The 19,069-nt window shown below is 37.5% G+C and overlaps 1 protein-coding gene across 1 annotated transcript; it reads left to right on the top strand.

Annotated features, from left to right (window-relative positions):
* The first annotated feature begins 6,681 nt into the window (after positions 1–6,681).
* LOC147624438 (protein NRT1/ PTR FAMILY 8.1-like) lies at positions 6,682–17,294 on the top strand. Its single transcript, XM_086819965.1, has 5 exons — positions 6,682–7,216; positions 7,717–7,934; positions 9,144–9,397; positions 14,999–15,247; positions 16,148–17,294. The coding sequence occupies exons 1-5, from the start codon at positions 6,841–6,843 to the stop codon at positions 17,064–17,066; spliced, it is 2,016 nt and encodes a 671-aa protein (XP_086676091.1). The 5' UTR covers positions 6,682–6,840; the 3' UTR covers positions 17,067–17,294.
* Positions 17,295–19,069: the final 1,775 nt, after the last annotated feature.

The following is a 19,069-nucleotide window of genomic DNA, read 5'->3' as shown; positions in this document are numbered from 1 at the left end:
AGGGGCCCATAATCGAGCCAGGATTAGATGTGAGCTTATAATATTAGACATGATTCATCGTATGATGAATAGCCTTGAATTGAAACCTACAGATTGAGCAGTGATGGTGAGACCTTACTTATCGTCGCTAGTCCCTGAGTTATCTTCAACAGATGACATGATAGCTTCTTCACCTTCGAGCATCTTCTCTTCTTTCCTCAGCTTGCTGTGTGCAGATTAAGTCACCCTAGCCTGACACTTTGAGAGTCGTTACTTTTGGTCACTGTGTGAAGATTGAGTTACGCTAAATATAGGTAGTACTCAGTACTTTTGAGGCAATGGATCATACTATCCTATAGCTAGGATGAGAGGTTGGTGGAGAACATTGCCTTACAATGATCCTTTATTCGATTGGATATTGTGAGAGGGATAGTTCTCTACTAGAGAGCGATATCTTAGAGTCCATATGTTGATGTATAGGACTCTTAGAAGTTATATTCCTCGACATAGGATCTCGAGCTTCTAATTGAGTTTACTATGGCATGAATTTGCATGTATATCGACAAGCAAGGCTTGGTTGTTGATGACCTCTTTTGATGTACTCAAATAATGTTTTTGGAATAAAACATATAGTACTTTGCCTTTTTTTTAATCTTGTCTTTATTAAGTAATTTTGTGTAAAATAAAAAATGCAATATATGGTCTAGAACTTGTATTCTTCCCTAGAAAGATGAGCAATCCGAGTTGTATTTGAGCATTTAGCCAATGATAGAGTGATGGTCATGACTTTCTATCTGAATTACAAAGAATATTACTTTTGGTAGCCTTATCAGGTGTGCTATTTATGTGGCATCACTAGTGGGAGGAGGATGAAGAAAAGTTTATTGTGTGATGACATATACTATCTTCCACACCATGCCTCAAATCTGTCCTTATTAGCAATGATTATGGAAAGTTTAGATTTTACAAAAGGACTATATGGTTCATGGAAAAAGTTGGTTTTACCTTGGATGAGTATTTAACCAGGCTTAATCATCTTAGTTTATACCTTCCTCTCTACATCTTCCTCATAGAAGTTTGTAATTATGGCTAATATTATCATTTTTAGCTTTTTGGGTCCCAAGATTGAAATCTTTCCTTGACAATGTAATAAAAATCTTGAGAAAAGCACAAAATATTGTACCAAAATGGAGGCATTAAATGATGATGTCAAGGAGGAACTCCATAGGTATTAGCTAGGTGCATTTTGAGGTGAGGGTAGCAATCTTTAAGAGGCAATTTTGAACTAAATAGATTCCATGGCTGAGTACTTTAACATCAGGTGGTATAATGATAGAAGAAAGATGGCTCTTGCCAAGATGAAGATTACTCTTGTTGCTCAAAATAATTTGAGGACCCACATTGAATCTAACCATCTAAATCAAGACCAACTCAAATGGGAAGACATGAAGGCTTACCTCCGTCAAATGTTTATCCCCTTGTATTTCAAGAGGAGAAGATGAATGAACTCCTAGAGTTATCTCAGGTAGCCAAACCTATTAAGGCCTTGTTTGATATGCTCCTATGATGGATGACGAGACCTTTATCGATCAATGTTTTAGAAGATTGGATCATAGGAGCATATTAAACAAGTCCCCAAAAGGTTTGCCTACATCCCCTAGATAAATTGGTAAAGAATATTGGATCCTCCCCTACATAGATAGGTAAAGAATGCTAAACCCATTTCTTTAGCTAAATAATGGGTAAGCTTTTCCTAACGATACAACCCAACAAAAACCTTTATTAACCCCTTCCTCAACTCCTCCTTTGAACATAGCTCCATCAAGTTCCAGTTTACCAAAGCCACAGAAGATAAATTGGGATAAGATCGGAGCCAACAAGTCTTAGAAGCTAGTGGACCTCCACCTTAGAACTTGACAAATAAGACAAGGCAAGTTCTAGCCTAATCAGTAGCCTCTACTAATGTTATTACAATAGCTAACCATGAGGAAGAAAAAAGAGGAAGAATCCATGCCACTATTGAGCACCACGGTCAGATATCCGCGACATTTTTCAATAATCCAAACCCCAGTCAATATTTAAGGTAAAGGTTTTAAGATTTTGGTTGATTCAAGAAGTACTCATTTGTTCATTTCACCTAGGTACTTGCATGAATTTGTAATTGACTAGAAATAGGGTAAACCATACAAGTGGAAAGGTTCTTTTCATGTGCAATGAGACTGATGTAATTCAATTCTCCTTGGATGGAACCTTGAGTGAATTTATGTTTATGATTTTACCGTTAGGCATATACGATGGGGGTCTTAGGATGGACTAGCTCACACAAAATCAGGTTTGACATCCATTATCACAAGGGGACTATTTCCTTCATGGATCATGTGGGAACAAGGTGCAAGGGATTGGATTGTCTAGAGCTCCTACCTTGCAACTTGTAAAGGCATCTAAGTTATTGAAGGGACTCAAGAAGAAACATGCAATTTATATTATTAAGCTTAACCCTACAAGCAAAGAGTCATATACGAAGGGATTCAGGAAGAAACATACAATTTATATTGTTAAGCTCAACCTTGCAAGTAGAGAGTCAAATATGAAGGAGCCTAAATGGTTAAGTGAGTATGCTAATATATTTCCTAAAGATTTAACTAAGATTATCCTAACTTGTGAGGTTGATTATGAGATCGAGTTGATACTTGGAGCTTAGTCAATTGCAAAAGGAGCTTATAAAGATGGCCATTCTAGAAGCAATTAAACTTAAGGAACAATTGAGGTAACTTTTGGAGCAATGTTTTGTTCGACTTAGTGTATCCCCATGGGATGCACTCGTTCTATTCTAGAAGAAAAAGGATGGGACTCTAGGATATGACTCTCACATTGATTATTGAGAGGTGGATAAACTCACCAACGATAAGAATTAAATATCTTACTTCTATAATATATGACCTATTAGAGTGATTACATGGAGGCTAGATATTTACAAATACAACCTTAAATCCAAGTTATTATCAGATCAGAATTAACGAGGAGCATGATATTCCTAACACAACTTTTAATACCTGATATTGACACTATAAGTTCACGATAATGCCATTTGGATTAACTAATGATCCTCCTACCTAATTAGAGCATCTGAATGATTTTATTTTAGTCTTCTTTGATAATATTCTGGTTTACTCCAAGAATGCTACTGATCATGAGAAGAATGTGTGCAAAGTCCTAAAAACCCTCAAAAAGTATAAACTTTTTACTCAGTAAGTGAAACTTCTTGAACCAGATTGAATATCTAGGGGTTATAGTGTCAAGAGATGGAATATCAACTGATCTCACAAATGTGTAAGTTGGTATTTATTGGCCAAGATCAAAGATGATAAATGAAGTTAGACAATTTCTAAGATTAATAGGGTGGTACTACTTGGATCTTTATTCCCTAATATACCAAGATTTCTTCTCCTTTGATGTCACTTCTAAGAGACTTCTAAAAAAGGACATTTTATTCTGATGGTCTACGATGTGTCAAAGTGCCTTTGATAAGCTAAAGGTTGCTTTAATGTGACAAATCTTGTACTGAAGTTACCAAACTTTGGGAAGCCCTTTGAGGTCATTATCAATTATAGTGTGGATTTGCTCTAATGGAGGAATCATAATGCAAGAAGGATGCCCCTTAGCTTATGAGTTTCAAAACTTCAAACCTCATTAAAGGAACTATACTATTCATGATCTTGAGTTGCTTGAAATAGTGTAAGCCTTGAAGCTTAAGTGACACTATCTTCTCAGGCAAAAGTTCACCTTGGTTACAGATAATAAGAGCTTAAAGTAGACTTTCACTTAGAATGATTTTAACATGAGGCAAAAAGATGGTGGATGTAAATGCTTTAAGAGTTTGATTTTGAAATCTCCGATGTGCTTAGTAGGAAGGCTTCATTACTTGTGGGTAATAATAATTTCAAATCCCTTACTCATCTTGCTCAAATCAAGGAGAAGACTAGATTAGATAAATTCTTTTCCCCTATTATTGCCTTGATTAAGCAAGAAAGTAAGACAACCCAAGAAGTAAATAAAGTTCAAGGATTCAGGTTAGAGGATGGTTTCTTGTACTTCGATAATCGCCTGTATGTTCGTGATATATGTACACACCCCTCTAGCATGAAGCTTGCACTGTAGTAATGATGAGTTGCCTTAGCATGAAGCTTGCGTGATGATGCATGTTTTCTAGTGGTGTTCATTGAACTATGATCTCCACATGGTCATGTTGCTGGGCCTTTTGGTAGCATTTCTCAGCCTGCCATGTGCAATGAAGCACAAGCAAAGCGCAAAACCACCAAATATGTGAAAGATTTTGTCTTCAAGACTTAAGCTCAGTAATACCATTAAATCACCAAATTAAGCAACATAAGCAATGTACGTAGGATTTTGGTGAATTGTGGACATAGTAAGGCGTCAAAATGATGTGAACAAAACATAGAAAATACAGATTAACGTGAATTCTCATGTGGATTAAGTATGAACAGTAGGAGTTGTGATGTTGCCTTGTTGTACCAACAGTCCCTTGGATTGCCCCATGCACACATACCAACACTAAAATTCTGCAATCTGTATAGTGATGTTGTCCTTTCTTGCATTAAAATGCAAGAACATGACCAAGATAATAGTCTTAATCGATATTGTTAACTGCCTTGCATCCACTATTTACTACCTTGAATTCAATAAGATTACTTTCAATGTAAGTGCATACCAAATCCTGCTTATACAATTAACTTCTTTCTTGTGAAGTCCCTTATTGATTTCTCTTGCACCACCAAGATATTACCTCAAGTGATGGAGAGTTGATGGAAATGCATCAAAGACATTGCTATCCACTGTGTGGGCTTGCAAACAATGTTTTCTCAACCCTTTTCTGGTTCTCTATCCTTGCAATACATCAAGACTGATCAAACTTTACCAAGCATGCACAAGATTGCACTCTTCTCATTCTTTGTAATTTCTTTGTCAATGTTGCTTGTCGAGCAAGATTCTTGCATAGTACTCAAGGAAATGCCAAAAATGAACCAAGGTTAGGATAAAATTTAGCTCTTACTAATGTAAGTTTGCATAGTTTAGCACCAAGATTTGTTTTTTGCATAATAAACTTTGTATAATTTGTAAACTACTCCATTCTGCAACGTATAAAATAGTACTTTGCACTATGATCTTCAATTTTGCACTAATCTTGAAACAGATCTTCACTCTTCTTCAACTCACTCTTGAATCTTCACTGTATTCTGCACACTTTCTTAAAACTGCATTAAGATTTTGCATAGCAATCTTCTTTTTGCAGCATTCCTTCAAGAACTCATGAATTTGGCAATCTAGGGTTTTAATCTTGAAGAAATAAGGGCTTTAAGGATTAATCTTTGAAAAAGTATGCTCCCTAAGCAAGATAATGCAAGAAATCACTCAAAATTAGTTCTAAAATTCTTATAAATTCTAATTTTGAGAATTAAAAATTTTCAAGAAATCAAGATTAGGAAGATCAAGAAATTCAAGAAATCAAGCAATAAAGTGGATTAGGGTTTATGAAAATAGTGATTAATATAAATTAAAAAATTATTAACATAATTTCATTGCTAATCTTCTCGAATCTAGAAATTAACAAATCTAAAAACTGTGTAAAAATCAAATCCAAAAATGATTAAGACTCAAATCACTCTCTAATCACAACACAAAGATCAAAACCAAGAGATAACCCATAAAATGGTTGAAACTCCTAAATTTTATAAGAAAATAAAAGAAAACACAAAATTTAGGGTTTTCAAAATTTTAGGATTTTACTATTCCATGATTAGGAAAACCTAAACTAGGATCAAAGATTAGGCTCTAATACCAATGAAAGAAGGAAGAAAAGAGAGAGACTCATTAACGTGGAGTCTAGAGACATGAGACATCGCTTACATAGAAGTCTAGACATGGATGCAGGTTCACCATGGAAGCTTGGGACATGAGCTCCAAGATGTCTATATCATAAAAGGATAAAAAAGGTACTATAATATCCATGAGTCCTATGGCTAATATAGCCCAAGGCTCCCAAAAGTACACATGTAAATGACCCTAAGCCCAAGTGCCTAGGTACAATATCCTATGCCCTATGCCTAATATAGCCCAAGGCTTCCAAAAGTACACATGTAAATGACCCGAAGCCCAAGTGCCTAGGCCCCATCCTACATGTAAATGACCCTAAGCCCAAGTGCCTAGGCCCCATCCCACATGTGCATATGCATACCAAATCTACTTCATTACATGCTTTTCCCTACCCCAACACTTGGCCCTTTTCCAAATGCCACGTGTCCCTTCCACTCCCAAAAACTTATGCATAACTTCCAAGTTGGCACTGGCCATGGGATGGCATTGGATTAGAGCCTCACTCATCTCTCTAGCGTGTGGCAAGATGTTTTTTTTGTGATCTCTAGTGGTGTAGCAAGATGTTTGTTTTTTGTGGTCCCCCTCACATTAAATTTAGAGTGGTGGGAGGAATATTAGTGGGATATTCATGGAATCATGGGAACACCATTGTCGTGTACTTTGGGCAACAATGGATGTGGCGACGGTGCAATTTAGGTTACTTCAAAACTATCGAGAGTAGATGGTCTCGAAGGAATCAAAACGGAACATGAATACGAATAAACCCTTTACAGCCTCTAAAATTGATATACCCACCCAAGACTTGGTTATATTTATAGCCCCAAGCCAAAACTAAATCTTTAAGTATCAGTTTAAGGTTTGATCAGTATCCGAAACACTCCTTTTTAAATTTATGTGTTATAGGTTAATCAGTGTTTAATTAGGTTGTTTAGCATATGTGTAGTCCTTAATGCGTTGGATTAATTTGTGATGAGTGAGATGAGTTCGGTTATGAGTTCTCCAACAAAGCCTTCCAGCTACAAGATTAAGGAAAGTAGGGTTGTTGAACCTATTAAGCATGTTAATGGTAATTACAAGAGTGAGGAACAAACCTTTGGATTAAAAGATGGTGTTGGTGAGCATATGCCTAGCGGAAATTATTATAGTCCTATGGAGGAGAATATTAACATTAATGCAGGTGATGATGGCAAGCCTAGCAGAAGCTCACCATCTCCGCCTTGTTGTAATAGCACCTCTTGCCCTCCAAGGACAAACGATGATGATTCTTCCATGGTGGACTGGCGTGGAAGATCGATAATCAAACACCAACAGCTTGGAGGCTCAAAAACCTCTATCTTCATTCTTGGTAAGTGAACCCTAATCTCCACTTTATTTCTGTGTAAGTAATGATCTACTAAACAGCTAAAAGCAGCTTATTTATCTCTTTATCTCTGTACTTAATCAAAAGCAGCTTATGTATCTCTTCATCCACCTCAAACCTTTCTATACTGGCTATAATCATGTGTCTAACAATTAGAGTATTTAAGTTTTAATGAATCCACGTGTGGTGTACACGCGACTACATGTTAAACCACCCATTATTTATAATTGAATGTTTAAGCATAAACTTGCACGAGGTTTTAGGGACTCGTTGGTGATTAATTCATGTACGTTATCTAATCACTGTGATGTAAGAGAAAGAAATGGTGTGCGGCTTTACTGAGGATGGATTGGAAGATTAACCGAATTATGGTGGGATGAGCGGATAATTTTGATGAAGAGGAGAATGGATGAAGCTGATTATGGTTAATATGTGAAGCAATTAATTAGGATTAACTTAATGATGTATTATGGCGAGGGCGGCAGGGGCTGTGGTGTGCGGGTACTTTGCGTTTGGGGGGGTGTTCTTCAATTTGGTGCTGTATCTGAGGAGGGTGTGGGGGCAAGGGAACGCTGCCGCAGCCAACAACGCGACCAACCTGGTGGGCACCGTGTACGTCACGTGCCTGCTGGGCGCCTTCGTGGGCGACGCCTACCTCGGCCGCATGCTCACCGTCGCCACCTTCCTCATCGTCTACACGCTGGTATAAATCCGAATCCGCAAAATTTTTTTTTAATTCATACTCCATGTCTTTAATAATTTTAGTAGAGAGAGAGAGAGAGAGAGCGCAGGGTAGGGTAGGGTAGGGTAGGGGAGTTTATATTTTGTCATAAGATAAAAGAGAGAGAGAGAGAGTGTGTGTACATCAGTAGGGTAGGGGACTTTATATTTTGTAAATAAGATAAAAGAGGGCAATTCAATGATTGAAAAAAACAGAGAACAATTCACAAAGTCTAGACTAGTTATATAAAATCAAATTAAAAAAATTTAAGGTCTTACATTCTTATGAAACTCTTCTCAAACGTATGCATAAGGAAAGACCATCATTCATAGTATGATTAACCTCACCCATCTTTCTACGGGTACGAGCCTACCCCTCCTCCAACCTCCAAATTTCATGCCTGAGCCTCTAGACATTTCGCCTCAATTCTTACCATGCTACCACTAGGAGTCCCATGAAATTCGTCCTTAAGACAATATAGAGATAGAGATACTAAAGGTAACATGAGATTTACTTTAAAGTTCTTATAATGTACACGTAACGGAGCAACATCATTCACAATGTACCAAAACATTATGAGATTTGATTTTTTTAAGAGATTTTCTTTCTTTTGCAACCAAAGATATAACTAGATTTATATAAATTGATGTTTTTTTTTGTTTTTTTGGGGCTAAAAAAAAGCTTGGAAGAAGGGTATATCTTGTCAAGGTACAAAGGGAAGTAATACATGGATGCTTGTATGGTGTAAAGCAAGTGTGGCTCAAAATGGATGTCGTGAGGTGGATCATTAGGATCGTTGGTCGAGGATAATCACATGCATTAATTGTCAAGAATCACATGCATGCATTTAAGGTGAATTGTTGGGAATGGGCAGGGAATCAGTGTTCATAAGAAAACCCGCAAACCCTTACGATGCATCCGCAAAATTCATCATCTCACTTGTAAAATTTATTTTTGTAATTTTAAAATTTTTTAAAATCTTTAAGCATTTTAGTGAAAAAACCTATAAATGTTGAAAATAAATGATCTCAATTGTAAAATTTATTTTTGTAATTTTAGAAATCTTTAAAATTGGTATAAAAAAATAAGCATTTTAGTGGAAAAAAAAACCTATAAATGTTGGAAAAAAAGCTTGGTAAATTTTTGAAATTGCAAGTTTTAAGATGTGAGAAGAAAAATATTGGATGGCAGGGATGTGTGCTGTCGGCAGTGGGAGTGAGCATGCGGGAGAACAATGGAGGGGCATCGACAACGTTCTTATTTGTGTCACTGTATGTGACGGCGATAGGGTGCGGTTCCTACCAGCCGGTCATCGTGTCGTTGGGCGGGGACCAATTCGACAGTCCAAAAGAGAAGGCCCGCTTCTTCAGCTGGGTATTTGTGGCCTCCAACGTTGGCGTCATGCTGGCTCTCACTGTGCTTACTTACGTGGAGAACATAGGCAGGTGTGTGTGAACAAACCCTTGCTTATGCTTGTCTCCATTCTCAAACCCAAGAAAACCAACCCACTCCATAAAAGGGTGGGAAAAGAAACAAAGGTGTGTGGAAAGTCTTTTTAAAAAAAAGCGCACACACACACACACATTTTGTTTGGGACCAGTACATATATATATATGAATCAGCAAAAAAAAAGCTTTTTACATCAAACTGACACCAGAAGTCAATATCATATCCCTACCCTTACATCTGTAATCACTTTTGTTTAGCAATTCACATAACTAATTCCATCTATCCTCCTCCATTACAAAAAGAAGAGTGTTCCCAAGACACATGATAATTCAACAAAATAGAGGCTTCCATTAAAGCTTCAGTAGTGCACCCTCTAGGAGTCTGTTTTTCCAGCACATCACCCTTCCTTGACCAGATCTTAATAGTGGATCTTGTCCCCACTGGATTCTCTATGAAAGCCACAAAAGTATGGTCTATCTGCTTCTCTTTCAATTACCATCTTTTAGTCTTAGGACCAAGCTTCACTTGCTTGGGCTTCACCTCCAAAGAAATCATCTTTTAGCCTTAGGACCAAGCTTCACTTGCTTGGGCTTCACCTCCAAAGAAATCAGCATCAAACCAACTACAAATTAGGTTTCCCTAGTATGCAAGAGGGGATCCAAGCTAGATCAATAGTCAGTTGATACCATTCTGCATTCTCTGTAACATCAAATCCAGACCATCAATCTCTAACGTGTTTATAGAGATCATAGATCTACACATATACATACATTTATGCATCATTCCTATCACATCCAAGCTAACTTCCAATACATTCTGAAACACAAAATAGTTCCTAGATATCCAAATTTCCCATAAACAACAAGCTCTGATTATATTGAGTAGAAAATCTGCACCCTCAGCACTAATAGCCCATTTGCCCAAAATCCAGTCAGCCCACTATGTCTGAAACCCTAATCCATGTTCCACCCATTTCATTATTTTTCAAAAATGCCCCTCTGATGGCTGGGCAGTTCCAAAAAGCATGTTTGCCATCCTCTAAAGTATATCTGCATTTGGGATAGCACCCACTAGTGAAGTTCTTCTGCACAAGTTTCACTCCAATAGGAAGTGCCCACATGCAGACTCTCCCACAAGAACACCTGAAACTTAAAAGGAATAGGAGATTCCCACAGTTCTTTCCATTTCATTTTCGAATAGCGAGGGCTCCAGCTCACCTTCCAAATTTTGTTGCAATAGTCCACATTCAAATGCCCTTTCCTTAGTTCTGCATACAAAGCCCTAGTTGTTGCTTTCATCAATTTAATCCGGGCTAGACAAGTGGTGATGTGGGACCGCGTGTGAGAGTGATAATTTCTATTAGTGGGGGAGTGGTGAGTTAATTCCATGCATGTGGGGATACATGTCCCTGTACGTCGAAGGGATTTACGACTATTTGTGCGTGCATGCACGCCCATGATGGTGGATGCTTGGTCATGAGGTGTTGAGGAGCATGGCGAGGGTTTGGGGGACTTGGGGACTTGAGGAGACGGAGGACATGAAGAGGCGTCGTGAAGAAGAAGCTAGCCAGAGGGAGAGAGGACTCTTGGGTTGTACCTGGACTATTAAGGAATTAAAGACAAGAAGAAAAATGCTCTATTTTGGGGGGTAGTTAAAGAATGGGGGTTATCTATTTATGCAGTCCAGGAACACAATCTTTTTGGGGCTATAGTTTTGAGAAAGGATAGGTTTAAGGATTGGATGGTTATCTATGGGGGGGTGAACTCGGGTTATAGTGGTGTGATGTTTGCTATTAAGAGAGACTTGAATCCGACTATTATAGCCAATCATCCTAATGGCAGGCTATTGATGGTGGAAATTTTGATCAATGGGGAGAAAGTGTGGCTAGTTAATATATATGGAGCCCATAACTATAAAATTAGGAGTGGTATGTGGGAGTGGATTAGTAATATGAATATTTTGCATAAGTGTATTATTTTGGGTGACTTTAATATGGTGGAGAATCTTGTAGATAGGAGTGGAGGGAGTTCTATTCTGATAGGGCATGAGAAATGTAAATGGGAGGAGCTGAGGGGGAAAATGGGGTTGGTGGATGGGTGGCCTCTAGGAGATTGGAGGGACTCTCCCGAGCACACATATTTCAGTCTTCAATATTTGAATTCCTCTTCCAGAATTGATAGACTTTTCTTTAGTCGACAAGCTTCCTAGATTCCACACACTTTAAGGATGGCAATTGATTTTAGTTTGATCATATGCCTCTAAAGTGGAGATAGCATTATGAGGAGTTGGGAAAGGCTGAGATGGATCAATATTCAACTAGAAAATTGAGAGTTAATAACCTCTTGTTAAAGGACAACCTTTTTATTAAGTATATTGAGCAAGCCGTTAATAGGTTGAGAGTCATAGGAATGAATGCACGGTCATGGAGAAGGTTTGCTAATGAGATGCAAGCCGTTAATAGGTTGAGAGTCATAGGAATGAATGCACGGTCATGGAGAAGGTTTGCTAATGAGATGCAAGGAGTCATTAAGATTGTAGGAAAATTAAGAGTTGAGGAGAAGAGACAAGAAAGGAGAGACTGGACTAGACAGTTGGATCTTCTTTAGAAGAAGAGAGGTTGATGGGCTTACTGAAGAGGAAGTCACTGAATTTTTTAAGTGTTAGAATGCTTTGAAATAAGAGGATGAGATGGCTGCTAGACGGGAACTAAATTGGATGAGGAGGAAAACATTTAATAATAGCAGGAAGCTTGAAAGTTCTCTATTTAAATTGGCAGGGGGGAAGGGTAGTAGGGAAGTTGTAGGGGAGATTCTAGATGAGAAAGGACAAAAGATAGATGGCATTGGTCTTATTGCAAAAAAGTGGGTAGAGTTTCTAGGTTCCAGGATTACTCTAATAGGAAGTTGAGAATAAACTTATTGGGATGGTTAATTGTAGTGTGGAGGCTGATAAAGCTAGATGGCTAGAGAGAGATGTGGATATTGAGGAGTGTTGGCTGGCACTTTTGAAATTGGGAAAGGATAAGGCCCTTGGCTGGTATGGCCTGACTGTTGAGTTTTTTATTGCTTTTTGGCCTTCTCTGAAGGACATTGTTTGGGAAGTTTGTAACAAGACCTTCAAGTCAGGGAGTTTGGATAACGATTTTAAGTAAGCAAGTGGCTTACAATAGGTTTGGGCATTGGAGACCAATCACTTTATTAACAGTGATATACAAAATCTTAGCCAAAGTCATTGCAATCGGGATAACTCTTGTGCTGCAAAAGGTGATATCAAAAAGGCAACATGGGTTCATTCGAAGGGAGATCAATTTATGACAATATATTTGCTGCCATGCTAGGCAGGGATATTGCTTTAAAAACCCAGCAAAAATGTGTTATGCTACAGCTGGATTTGGAAAATGTGTTATGCTATAGCTGGATTTGGAAAATGTGTTATGCTACAGCTGGATTTGGAAAAAGCCTATGATAGAGTGCATTGGTCTTTTGTGGCTAGAGTGATGGAGAAGCTAGGGTTTAGACCTAGAATAGCCAATTGTATCTACACTCTCACTTGGAGAAGCCACTCTAATGTTTTGCTGAATGGTAGAGTTATTTGTGGTTTTGTTATTAACAGATCTGTTAGGCAGAGATGCCCTCTTGCCCCTCTGCTATTTGCCATTGCCTCTCACCCATTGATTGTTGCCTTGGAGGATGCTTGCTCAAAAGGCATTGTTGTTGGACTAATATTGAGATTCAGTGAACAACTAGTCATTCAATGCTTTGCTGATGACTCTTTGTTGTTTTTAAAGGCTGATAATAATGAAAATATGAGACAGGCTCTAAACATTATTCAGGAATTTGCAAATGCTTCTGGTTCAAAGTGTAATATCCAAAAGTCCAGGATTATTAGTTTGTTAGAGGATAATGATTTTGATTTGCATAGGTGGGGGTGTGAGATTGCCATAAAAGAGAGCAAACTGTAAAACATCTGGGAGTTCCTTTTGGGGTTCATGTTACAAATAAGCAGTTGGTGGATTGGGCTTTAGACAGATTTTTAGCAAAATTAAAGAAGTGGGAAGGGGTTAGAATTCCCTTTCATGATAGAGTGGTGATTTGTAATACAGTGTTAAATGCATATATAATGTTTCTATGCCCTGTGGGGTTGAGTTTGGTAAAAGTCATTGGAAGAGACTCTTGAGCCCTATAAGGGATTTTCTGTGGAGAAATGCTAAAGGCTCTAGGAAGGACCTATAGATTAGTTGGCCTAGGATAAAGTGTCTATGCCAAAGAGTGAAGGGGGGATTGAGATTGTGCATTTACCCACTCGAGGGTGGCTCAATTTCTTCCAAAATGTCTGTCTCAAGAAGAAACATGGACTGCTATGGTCAGAGAATTGGTGGAGGCCTCTTTGGTTTTATTAAAAGGGACTTAGCAGGGTTTGGGATGGAAGGAAAAACTGTTTTCTTATGCTCCTCTAAAAGTGACTGCTTCTTCCTTTTGCAAGAGGCTCATCAGTAATTGGAAAGATGTGCTGAGGTTGATGGTTTGGGATGGGGGGTACAGGGTTTCAGGGAATTCATTGTTTAGCTTAAATATTTGGTGGTCTCATGAATATAATCCACCATTTGGCTTGTTGGATATTTATTCTGCAAGGAGGTTGAATAATAGGGGTTTAAGAAGGTTAGTGGATTGTTGGGATGAAACAGAGGTTTGGTGGAAAGAACTTGATCAATTACATCAGGAATATAATTTATCTTCAAGGGAAAAGGATCTCTTGAGGCAGGTCATGATTCAAATTCAGGGGGCTAGTTCTCTACTGCTTTTGATGAATCTTGTTGGATCAAGCACACACACACACACACACACACACACTTCACACACTTACAAACATTTGTCCATACGCCACCCACTAATGCTCGCCTATATGCCAACCGATCATCACCATTTTGTAAACTGTTTTTTTTACATTACATTTGTCCATCGGCACCCACCAATGCCCGCCTATATGCCAACCGGTCATGATTTTGTAAACTACGTACTTTAAAACTACATGTGTTTGTACTTTAAAACTACATGTGTTTGTTACCAATAACTATCTAAGTACAGTCAAAACATTGTGAAAGTTTTATTTTTGTGAAGACCTAACTCAAATTTCTAATCAATCTGGTTGGATGGGTAGCCTAGCACTTATGTGTGTGTGATGAACCTCATCACACAAGAAGTGTACTTGTTTGGATGGGTAGGGTAGCGCTTATGTGTGTAATGGAACTCAATCATACAACGCTTGTCTTTATTGACTAGGCCTATAAAGGGATAGTAGAGGAGGGGGGAGGGGGGAAGGTTTTCAACTAATATTTTTCAATGTGCCTAGAAGCAAAAAAATAAGAATCATCCCTTTGGCTTGCCCTTTATGAAGGCAATGTGTGTACCTTTACAAAATAAAGAAGATAAGAAAAAAACAAAAAACAAAAAAGTATTGTGATGTTGCCTCGAGTAATTAAAAAATGGTTGTCTTAGGTAAATTAAGAAAAAAAAGCGAACAGTCCTTGTGTAATAAAAAATGTGGATGTTCTTTGACATGAGAGATTTGCCCTTTAAAATCTGAGAGCTATTTTGTAGGTGGGCCTTGGGGTTCTGGATCTCAACTGCCTCCGTGGGGTTTTCTGTCCCACTCTTCCTAATTGGTGTACCTCACCTACGCCAAGTCAAGCCTGGTGGTAACCCCCTCCTTCGTATCTTACAAGTGCTCGTGAGTGCCACTCGTAAGCTCAATCGGAAACTAGATGATGATGGTTGCCTCTATGAAGTACCTGGAGAGAAATCTGCCATCCTTGGTAGTTGCAAAATTAGTCACAGTAATACCTTGAGGTATGTAGCTCTTCAATTTTAAGCTTTCTAACACCTCCTAACACCTCCTCACAACATTGGTTTAGTACTTGCTACTTTGAAAAATACATAGAGGGAGAGAATTTGAGACATACATGTAGAGAGCCTAAATAATATAGTGGAAAAGGTAAAACTTGAGAAAAAAGGAATATGGTTTGTTCTCTCTCTTAATTGCTCATGTGTGTGTGTGTGTGTGTGTGTGTGTGTGTGTGTGTGTGTGTGAGAGAGAGAGAGAGAGAGAGAGAGAGAGAGAGAGAGAGAGAGAGAGAGAGCATTGGGAAGAAAGGTATGTGGAGACAAATGACAGAGGGCCCATGGTGGAAGGAGAGGAAAGCTAAGAAAATGTTATAAGCCATGTTGACTATGCCTTTACTAAGTCGTACATATATTTTATAGATTATAATTAGATATATAGTGTATAGTGTACATTTTGTTTAGAAGTGGTGGTGGTTTTATATAGTGTATAGTGTGCACTTTTATAGAAGTGGTGGTGATGTTTTTTTCCCTTCTTCTTTTTTTATGGGGTGGTTGGTGGGTTGGGGTGTGAAGGTGCTTCTCATTCTTACTAGTTCAACATTATCCCCCATCACCACTCAAAAGTCAGTTTTAAGGGAGGGGACAATAGCTGTGGATAATGTGGCACCCTTTCTGTTTCTAGATGTGGGTTTGATTTTGGCCCACCACTCCTTCCCCCTTTCTCCACAAAGGGGTGAAAAAAACATGTTTTACTTCTTTAAAAAAAATATGTGTGTGTGTTGTACTTCTCTCAAAAAAACATATGTGTATACTTCTTTTTAAAAGCAATTCATGATAATGTTTCCCTTAACCCATTTGGTCACTCTCTACTAATACATATATACATGTTTATTTTTTAATTTGCAGATGGCTTGACAAAGCGGCCTTAATCAATAGTAACGAGATGGAGGACAATGCTACACCAAATCCATGGAGGCTATGCACAGTGACACAAGTGGAAGAGGTGAAGTGTGTGATGAGGATTATTCCGGTGGTACTAATAGGGATCATGTACAATGTGGCAAACGCCCAATTGGTGTCATTCTTTGTGGTACAAGGAGATGCAATGGACTCTTGGCTTTGGGGATTTAAAGTACCTCCAGGATCAATGCGTTTGTTCACAAACCTTGCCGGAATAACCTTTCCACCTTTCTATGAGTACATGGTAGTGCCAAGAATAAGAGCAAAGACAGGTCATGCCAAGGGACTCACATCACTACAACGCATGGGGTGGGGCATAGGGATTGCTGCCATAGGCATGTTAATAGCCGCCACTTTGGAGATGGAAAGACTCCGCTCCTCTTCCAAGTTTTCCATCCTTTGGCTTATCCCTCAATTCACCATAATCGGTATCTCTAACTCACTTTTCATTGTTTCTCAAATGGACTTCTTCTACACTGAGATCTCTTATAGCATGCGTAGTTTAGGCTCCTCTCTCTTCCTCTTATGCATGGGACTTGGCAACTATGTTAGCACACTCATTGTTACTATTGTCACCTATGTCTCCTCTTTCCACCACATCAATAGAAATTGGATCCCTCGCAACATAAATGAAGGTCACCTTGACTACTTCTATGGGCTCCTTGTCCTTCTTCTTCTTCTTTCTCTTCTCATCTTCCTCTTTTATGCATCCTCCTACAAAAACCTTCAACATGAAAGTCAAACATCCCCTTCTGTTACAAGTGCCCCCTCTTTAAACCTTCCCCTAAAAAATATCCTCTCATTAAAACATCCTAATTCACAACCAATCAACCATAAAAATTCCTCGGTGCTTGATAATCCCTAGAAGCCTTGATTTTGTAATATTTCCAAAATTTATGAATTCTCATAAGCACTCTTTCAAAATGTTTGAATATTTAATTTTCATAGAGATCCACTACAATATGGATTTCTAAATTTTATGGATGTTCATAAGCACTCATTCAAAATGTATGAACATCAATTTTTGTAGATATCCACTGCAATATGGATTGCTATACTTACAATTATATGCACACAATATTTTTTGTATACGTAATGCTTAATGCACCAAGAAAAAACTCTTATTATGAAAAGAAATTTGGACTCAGAAGAGAAGTGCTTGATTTTGATAACTTTATTCCCCCTTCAGTTTTATAAAAAAAAAGACCCATCCACTAGCTCAAAAATTATAACTCCCCTTACAAATCTTGATGTTGTAATTTCTCTATGTTTTCTTATACTTCTAGAAGGTTAATATGTGCAAGCTAGAAAGTTCTTTAGTATATCTCTACTTCTAGTAAATTCTTCAAGTCTTAAAACAATTCTTGTACTTTTGAACAAAATGGTGTGTAATAAATGAAGTTAAGTCTTAAAACAATTCTTGTATTTTTTAACAAAATGGTGTGTAACAAATGAAGTTGAAAGTATAACCTTGAATGTTAAAAATATAAAATGGAACATAATTTTTAAGAGATATTCAAATACTTCATAGCCAATAGATGTAGATACTAGATGAATGTAACTTTATGCTATCGAAAAAAAAAAGATTAGATTTTAGGAGGTAAATGAATATTTTTTTCAAATAAATTTGTCATATATTAGTCTACTACTATACCTTAAACAACTTCTTATGGTTTTTAATTTCTCTATGAACTTCTAAATGTATCCTATTAGTAGGAGGACAATACTAAACATAGTAAAAAGATATAAGGTTCCTTATAAAATGTAGGCCACTCTACTTTTGGAAGTTCATCCATGGTTTTCAAAAGAAATAAGATTCAATGTAAATGTAGAACACGCTTGGTGGAAGAATTCAAGTCACAAGCCATTGAGATGATTAATTGGCTCTCATCTTCATAATCTTTACCTTGAACTGTAGGATCCATCAATGAGTGATAGCTCTACCAATGGCCTATGAGTTGAAAGCCCAAGTGACTATACACTCTAACTTAAGAGAGGTTCTACACATAACCTATATTAGCTAGTTACAAAGAGGGTGAAATCAAATGTTATATTGCCAGGAGACTTTCTCTAAATTAAGAGATGGTCTACATATAGCCTAGATTAGCTAGTTACAAAGAGTGTGAAATTAGCTATTATATTACCAATGAGACTTTCTCTAACTTAAGAGATAGTCTACACATAGCCTAGATTAGCTAGTTACAAAGAGTGAGAGATTAGTGGTTATATTACCAATGAGACTTTGAAATTCTATAGATTAGCTAGTTTCCATGAGACTTTGAAACGGTGCAAAGTCTAGATTAGCTAGTTTCCATGAGACTTTGAAATGGTGCAAAGTCTATATTAGCTAGTTACAAAAAAGAGGATGTTATGTAATTTTCCTTTAAAACAAATGAAAAATAATTGGGAACACAACATTAAAGATGTGACAACATTAAGATGTTTTCCATCAAAAGAACCAATGTGACTCCAGAAATTAGCCATAGAGTGAAAGTAATGCAATCCAATGTAAGAAGCACCTAGGCATCAATAGAGAAAAACAAAAGAAAAGACAACCAAAGTGCAAGAGTCTCTCCAAATAACAATGACATTTATAGGCTATATGTGACACACATCATACATAAGTGCTTGACACACAATAGGTTAATACATAGTTGTGTAAAAGTGACAAAGTTGTGAAGACTAAGAGAGAAGAGAAAAACAAAGAAAGAGAAGATTCTAAGGAGGATCAAACACTAAGTTTAATGAAGCCATGAGAAATTAAAAAACAAGAATGATCAGATAAAAATATACTTGAATGATTAGCAATATAAACTCAAAACAATTAGATTTATTTTTCTTATTTGTTGGTGGCTCTTAAGTAGCCAA

Source organism: Cibotium barometz, chromosome 25 (genome assembly GCF_041138505.1).
Source record: "Cibotium barometz isolate CiBa-2024 chromosome 25, ASM4113850v1, whole genome shotgun sequence".
Taxonomy (NCBI): Eukaryota; Viridiplantae; Streptophyta; class Polypodiopsida; order Cyatheales; family Cibotiaceae; genus Cibotium; species Cibotium barometz.
This window is presented reverse-complemented; position numbering and strand designations above follow the sequence as displayed.

Bases quoted from the DNA above. Each gene is read 5' to 3' on its own strand.
- LOC147624438 (XM_086819965.1), top strand. From the start codon at position 6,841: ATGAGTGAGATGAGTTCGGTTATGAGTTCTCCAACAAAGCCTTCCAGC. The intron at 7,935-9,143 runs GTATAAATCCGA...ATTGGATGGCAG, and splicing joins TCCTCATCGTCTACACGCTG to GGATGTGTGCTGTCGGCAGT. The intron at 9,398-14,998 runs GTGTGTGTGAAC...GCTATTTTGTAG, and splicing joins TACGTGGAGAACATAGGCAG to GTGGGCCTTGGGGTTCTGGA.